Source organism: Xyrauchen texanus, chromosome 47, assembly GCF_025860055.1.
Source record: "Xyrauchen texanus isolate HMW12.3.18 chromosome 47, RBS_HiC_50CHRs, whole genome shotgun sequence".
In the NCBI taxonomy this organism is placed as follows: Eukaryota; Metazoa; Chordata; class Actinopteri; order Cypriniformes; family Catostomidae; genus Xyrauchen; species Xyrauchen texanus.
This window is the reverse complement of record NC_068322.1, coordinates 24144603-24152338: the sequence shown is the minus strand read 5'-3', so window position 1 is coordinate 24152338 and position 7736 is coordinate 24144603. Positions and strand designations below refer to the sequence as shown.

Below are 7736 nucleotides of genomic sequence, written 5' to 3'. Positions count from 1 at the left end.
TTAGTCTATTGCGTTTCTCTTGAATTTTTATTTGCATAATGTGACCTTTAATTTTTTATTACTTTGTATTACCTAATCTAATTACATTAATTTTGTATTGTGGTAATTGGATTTGGTTATTCATAATTTTTTTTACGAAGTAATCAGTATTTGTATTACATTTTTAAAGTTGGTAAAATGTAATCCCTAAGTCCCCAGCCACTCGTGGTGCAGGTGTGTGTTTTGGTGCAGCTGATGATCAATGCATGGGTTACTGCAGGTGTTTATTTCCTGAACAAATGCTGACCCTAGTAATGGTAGTGTTCTCACAACCAAACTCAGACCTCCTCCAATAGGACAGGTACAGTAGTCTCGGGCTGAGTACCACGGTCCACTCCGCAGTCCGAAAAACAGCTTTGATGTTACCACCTTTTTATGTAAACACTAATCTTCAACCCCGCTATCAAAATTTTTGGGATAATTTCAGCTCAATTTTGCAAAGCATCATCTCTTTTCTGGCTTCGAAAACAACCTGGAATTGGTGCTGCGGTGCGTCTGTTTGCTGCTCTTTCAAGATGAAATGGCATTATGTGCAGCGAGTAAAACAAGCCTGTCAATGTTCACAACATAATTGTTGTCATAGCAAAGTTATAGCAAAATTAGCCAACATATGATAATCATATATATCATATTTATTTACATTTTTTTGTATTTACACATCTTTGAAAACGTAATTCTGTACACAGCTATTTAATTCAAGAACATTTCAGAACATTTTACCCACACCTCTTTTAAAATCCATCCAGACATTTCTGTAGGTTGAAGTCAAGAAAACAAGCCATAAAGTTTGGTAATCAAAATTCACCAGCACTGCATGGCATCTACTGTAGCGCCCATGTGTATAGGCACTAAGCGTCAGTAAGAGTACATTTTATACCATCCATCAAACAGCCAATGGTGACCAGAAGAGCTGCAGAATTCACAGTTTATGTAAAGACATACTGGGAGTGACTGAAAATGTTCCTAAATTATCATGAATGTAAAATAAATATCTGTGATGTCATTAATCTGTAGAGTTAGGCACAACTTGACAGGCTCATGTAAACAGTAAATAAAAGGAAAAAAAAAGTAGGATTAAAAAAAATGATTCATAGAATATATCTTCTACAAAACGGAGGAAATAGACTCGTATTAAGTGCAGTTTCACTTATATTTAGTTGTAAGAACTGGCACACACACATTTAGAGGCTTGATGACATGATTGAAGGAGCGCACAGATCAAATACTGACAAATGTCAAAAATCTGAAGCTGATCTCCCCAAACATGCCTATTAATGACAGCATCATACAGTCAGAATGGATTATTACATCAATATCAAAATTGGACCTCAAACTGACAGTCCCATGGGCAACCGAGAAAACAGAAATTTAATCAGCTCTTCAGTTTGCGTTCTCCTCGCCAAAGTAAGGCTGATTTTATTGACTCCCTTCCAAAGTATCATGGACATTGTTCAAATACAGAGACAAAATCATCACCTTATGACTCCTGGCAGCTTCCTGAGGTAGACCAAGGATAAAATAAGTGTTTGCAGACGTTTTTTAAGCCGAAAGGTCTTACTGTGAGTTATTAAACCATCTTGTCTCAGTAATGTTTGATTATTGCTTTGAATCAATTGGGCCATCCGGTTGTTTCTGTGGCGCCCAATCAGTGTTGATGGGTCAGCCGTCTGTATAAATGAACTTTTCCACGAAATCATTGCATGAAAAACTCTTTCTTGAAAACATTTTTAGAAGAGGGCTGTAATGAAATTGAAGAAGAAACCTCATGGCATTTGGAGTGTTGCAGAAAAATTCCAGGAACAGTTGCCGACCACTGTACACATTCCTATCCCCTTAAAAAATCTCATGGTATTAGTTTAATATCATCATGCAGCCAGTGGCACCACCGTGGCTGGCTGGGGTAGTTGCATTTAGTCGTTGTGCAAGGTGGAGCCTCATCTTTTGTAATGGTTAGGAGCATCGGCAAAGGCAAATTTCAGCCTATATGCTTCAGCCAGGAGAACGCTCACTTCCTCGTTTCCCCAGTGCATTGTGGGTAGGTTCTGGAGCAGAATCATCAGACCCTGTGGAGAAAAGAATATTTGTTAAAAAGGAATGAATGTTCACAATTAGGGATATGTATTCTAAAATCGATTAGTTGGTGGGTTATCTGAATGACAATTCTAGTATTGGGTGTTAAGAAAGCCCAGTATATTTAGTTTGGTCTAGTGCCATGTTCACCAATCAGATGTTTTTCTTTGCGATAAATGGACAATCGTCGAACATAATCTAGTTTTGCTGTCTTGCGATGTGCCGTTAGCTCCCAGTTTTGATTCTGCCTACTCTATTGTAGGTAGAGGTCTGCAACATGACCAGAGCCTTATAGGACCCAACAAAACGTTTGAGCCAGGTATGGGTCCTATATATTAGAACTGTCAAAATAAATGTTTAACTCATTTACAGATTTAAAATGAGATGGTGACATTTCATTCAGCTCCTTGTGAGTTCTGAACACTGGTTGGAATAGGGCGGATCCTTTGCGATGTATCCAGCCCTCCAGGGTCATTACACTGATGATGCACACAGTACAAACACACGCAACAGTGATTCCGTGTCAATGATCAAGTGAAGGTGAAAGGACCTCTTAACCATAGACTTTTGTACAAAACAAACCCAGATGGGACTTGTGAAAAGCTGCATTCACATGACTCGCTGGTGTGAAGCATCAGCATTTCTCAGGCACTGTGTTTCTTTTTCGTCTTACTGGAGATTTCGGATGATGTATCATTAACTTGTGCAGTGCCAGCGCTAAAAGCAAAACAAGACGTTTTCATGTGATGTGATGTTTCATCTGCATTAGACACCTGATGAAACCTACTTAAAAAAGTGTCGGGGACAAACTTGACAAAAGCTAAATCTGGTAGGTACATGAAAACTTGTCACGATATCATAATTTTCACACCGGTGCAGTGTTCATGTTCATGTTCAATACCGGTATTAATGCTGGTTGGACGTTAAGTGGTACTATGGGGTCATTTTCGATAACCTACAAAATAATGCAAGGCAGTTGTGAAGGGCAACATCTCATTGGCAATGAACCTACTTCATCCGTGTATTCTCTCTCCAACTTGGGCTCCATCGGTTGGGTATTTTGTTGTCCGGGCAAGTACATCACTTTTTGTGGGTTTAATGTTGGTGTCCAAGGACACAGTTTAGCTGCTTCCGAAGGGTAATGACTTTGAATGTGTGTGAATAAATTTATTTTGTTCCCTCCTATGGCTGGGTGATATGCAAGAAATATTTTCACAATATCTTTATTTAAAAAATATATATATATATATATCACAATATCCAAATATATCCGTCTATGACGACTGGTGGAAAATTACTAATACTAAATACTAATACTATAACTATAATACATAATAATTACACTGATGGGAATAATCAGTAAAATATAAATCCAGGTGTGAGGTGAACGTGTTTTTGTATTATTTTACAGGTTGCAGAGTTGCGTTCACAATGAACTGTTCTGTGGAAATAAAGTGAACTGAACTCAAAGCACCTCCTGAGACGGTCTGAGGTCATTTACAGCATTCTCATAGACGATACTATTCTTGCAATTTTCTTTTCAGAAGACTGAAACAAAGAAAGAGTGAGAACCCTTTACATACGTGTGTTCCACGAGACTGCACGCCTCCGAACAAACAGTGTGTCAGACATGCGCATAGACGGCTTTTCTGTCATCTGTTCTTAAAATTATAATACAGTGTGTTTCTTCAAGCGTGTGTCTAACAGCATTTCTTGTGTCATTCTGAGTCTGAGACGTCTTACAGTTACCCACCATGCACATTATATTCACCACATGCAATTAAACATCTTCTGGGGTAATTTGATATGTTGGTAAAGAACATCTGGCCTTCCATGCGTTATTTAGGTTCATTTATCATGGTTCACACTCTTCAATAGGCAACTATTCTTTATTTAAGGCTATTGTATTCATTAGGCTATTGTATTGATATTGCAAGTTCCATTCATAATGTTTTCCCCCTTTTACATGGTCTAAAATATCACACCGGTGTTGTACCTTGTACAGAATAAAACTGGTAACACCGTGGCTACCCTAGGGATACATCCCTCACATCCCCTTCTTAAATGCCGCCTTTGCCACTGTTGCTCTTCTCCAAGCCATGTTTGAACATCTAGTGGAAAACGTTTTCCCAGAATAGTGGATATAGGCTTTATTTATTAAATATAAAATACTATTTAACTAGTTTCACACTCGACGAATTGGTGGCTGTTCACCCCAAATGTGTTTGTGTGCATCTGCACTGTTTTTCAATAGTTTTCTATGTAAACATGTTGCAAGGATAACCTTCGCTGATGTGCCGCACCTCACTGTTTTTAGTGTCGTGCAGAACCACTGAACGTTTTAGACAACAAAGTAAAAATAACTTACATTTTTTTAAATGCATCTTGAGACACGTGTTCTGTTTCATTCATTGCGCTGCATCAAGCTTTTTTTTATCTGCAGTTGTTGATTCAATGTTTTGATGAAGTTCAGTTTGCAAAGAGGATTCATGTGACTGTAACACGGTTACACATGATTCCAGATTGTTCTTCAACACGCAAAGTTTCAGCACTTGAAACGGTAAGCTAATGTTTTTTCCCTTTTGCTCTGTTGTACTTTACTGTTTACTGAAATTAATGTTACCAACATTGGAAAAAAAAATTAAAATACAGCCTATTGAAATAAATTTACTTGCTTGGAGAAGAAATGATAAAGAGAGGGTTCAGGTTCAAGCTGAAAATTTCACTGTACCATTCAGGTCGAGTCACACGGTCTTGGATATGGGCCAGTTTCAGACTTCCACCTGATGCCTGTGCAGACCTCTAATAGTAGGTCTATGTACACATACATCAGAAAGACCTTGGCCAGAGGTTTTTTGTTTTTGTATCGCACCATGTTTGTAGACAACATGTCAGGTTAAAAGTAGCACTAATAAAAGTTACTTTTAAGGGGTCATGCATGAGGAATACAATTTTTCTTGATCTTTTGACATAAGAGGCCATTGTGCTATAACTACATCCTGTAAGTTTCAGAACTAAAAACTTCCTCCTTAAAAGAAAAATAGCATTTATTTAAACCAGGCTGTAGAAACAGGCCCTTTTGACATCACAACGACCAAATACATCTTCATATGACTGCCTCCAGCAAGACATCAATGCCTATTTTTCGTTATTACACCATTGACACCCACTGGTGTTCACAGTGAGTCAGGTCAGACAAGTAAAGAGGAGAGAAGGCCAATCATGGGAGATTCATCTACACCAAAGGGGACTTACAAAGGATACCTTCATGTGCCTGTCTGGATTTAAATGTTTTTCTACACTAGATGAATGGCTTTGACCGCCATCATGCATCTTGTGCCGCTTTTAATAGACACAATAAAGTTCGAACTCTATATAGGATATAATGGATATATATACAATATATCTATACATCTCCATTGTGTTTCATCCAGCTGCACTGTTTCTTGTTGTTTTAAAGTGGTCCTGGACCATTTTTGCACCCATCTGTGCTATATTTAATTGTTGGTCTTTTGTAAGCATGCACTATATGGACGTTTTGATGCATTACCGGCAATGTGCGCCATATTTAAAACTGAACAAGCACAACTTTTAAAAATGCGTCTCATTCAGCTACAGCCACTGACTGGGAGAAACACATGCAATTCTGTGTGTAAGCAAACATGAAAGATGTGAGATGTACAGCTCCTGTGAAGACCAGCGTCTCTGCTTTGGCCTGTTGAAGCACCCAATATCACCATGGACTGTATTACATTTGCGTATTCAGAACGTTTCAGTGTGGATTGTATGTTTTTGGCTCATATCAGAGTGGATTGCTTGTGAACCAGTCACAATATGATTCAAGCTTTGCAAAGGAACTGAAAGATCTGGCAGTTAAATTCTACCAGACCCATGAGTAAACAGTTTAATTCACAAATGTTTCAAATGTCATGACTGTTTGATTGTTGCTGTGCTTGAGGGAACATTTTGATACATTCAGATTAAATACTGTGCGTTGGGTGTTAACCCTGAAATGTAGTTTTAGGAGTGATTGTAAATGAGATGGCTGGTGGAGTTCAGGGCGCCTACTCGTCTGTGTGGATGCCTCATACTGCCACCGGCGAGATGCCGCCCTAAGAGGCTGCCAGTGTTGCCCATGTCTAAATCTGCCACTGATGCTTACGTTAAGATCCATTTTGTTACACTCCAACTAGTTGCTTTTAAACACAAGAATGCATCCAGTGCTAACGGCCCCTAACAGTTATTGTCTAATTAACAGCAGGTTAAAACCCCCATTGAGAAGGTGCATCTCTAAATTCATCCCTTTAAAGGACACTTCTAAAAATATCGAAGCTAAAGAAAATCTGTATACACTCACTAGTCGACCTCACTAAAAGCAGATTGGCACTTGGACAACTAGTCAATCATCCTGACCCATCCCTACTACGCATACACTCTATGCAAATGACCCCTAACAGTTGTTGTCAGCAAGCTAAAGCAGAGCAGGTTAAAACCCCCTTTGAGAAGGTGCATCTCTAAATTAACCCCCTTTAAAGACCTCTGCTAAAAACAGCTAAAAAGAATGGTATAAACTCAATAGTTGATTCACTAATCAGTTAGTTGGTTCTTGGACTAGCCGACCATCCTGACTCATCCCTAGTACACATGAGGAGAAAGTTTTGCCCAAGGAAACCACACGCCTTCAACTTGACAAGAATGAGATTTACTTGTTGTTTAGCAGACAAGGTAAGGCATTGCAGCATGCCACTATTTATTCCTTTTTTCCATCACCAGGTTCAAGCTGTGCTAACACAAAGCACCGGCGCATTCCTACAAATTATTATAACTTTCAATCACAGTGTCTTTGGCTTCTCAATCTTAAGCGTAGGGTGGAGAGTGCGATCTGCCAGTCAAGCTCAGAGATTCTTAGTGCGGTCAGGACCCCAACAGTGCAAGCCCATTTCTCTTAGGTATAGAAGGCCAAGTCTAATTCACTCAAGGTGGCTCCAGCAGGCCTCAGCGTCAATGACTGCATTAGGGCGGCTTAAGAGTGGAGACACAGCCTCAATCTCCCAGCCTAATTCACCTATCCTGCCTGCCCTGATGAAGGAGAATGAGAGAGCTTAATACTCCATCACAGCGGAGGAACGAATGGGGTAAAATAGGTAGAGAAGGAAAAATACAGAGAGAAAGCGTTGTATCTTATAACAAAGAGGATGTCAAAGAGCATCAAATGTATGGCAGTTAATTAATTAAAGTTGTATCTGATTATTCTTTCAAGAAGTGAAATACAGAACTCAATGTACAGGAACCAACCAATAATAGCATTGTTTTGTAGTTTAGTGCTCATTAGATTTCTATGAACAGCACATTTCTCTTACAGAACACGTGTCATTCCCATGTGATTTCGGTATTGTAGTAATATTTTGATAATACTTCATTTTAGGGGTGCACAATTCAAGTTAAGGATGAATAAGACAGTAGTGAATAAATAACTGAATGCACAGCAAGGCTATCGTAGCCACAATCTACAAAGTATTAATCATTTTATTAATGTTCAAAAATATATATTAAGTTGATTATGGCTAAATATAGTCTTACTCTACATTGTTAATTATTAATTACTGTATTATTCACACTTAACTAGT

The 7736-nt window shown here is 38.7% G+C and overlaps 1 protein-coding gene across 3 annotated transcripts in view; it reads right to left on the bottom strand.

The window, feature by feature from the left end:
- Positions 1-695: 695 nt before the first annotated feature.
- The window catches only part of tbc1d22a (TBC1 domain family, member 22a), a 180446-nt gene continuing 173405 nt past the window's right edge, over positions 696-7736 (bottom strand). For all 3 annotated transcript variants that reach the window (XM_052120295.1, XM_052120297.1, XM_052120296.1), the window contains one exon: positions 696-2102. In XM_052120295.1, the coding sequence (XP_051976255.1) occupies positions 1974-2102 (129 nt within the window). In that variant the 3' untranslated portion in view covers positions 696-1973. The remainder of the gene's footprint in view (positions 2103-7736) is intronic.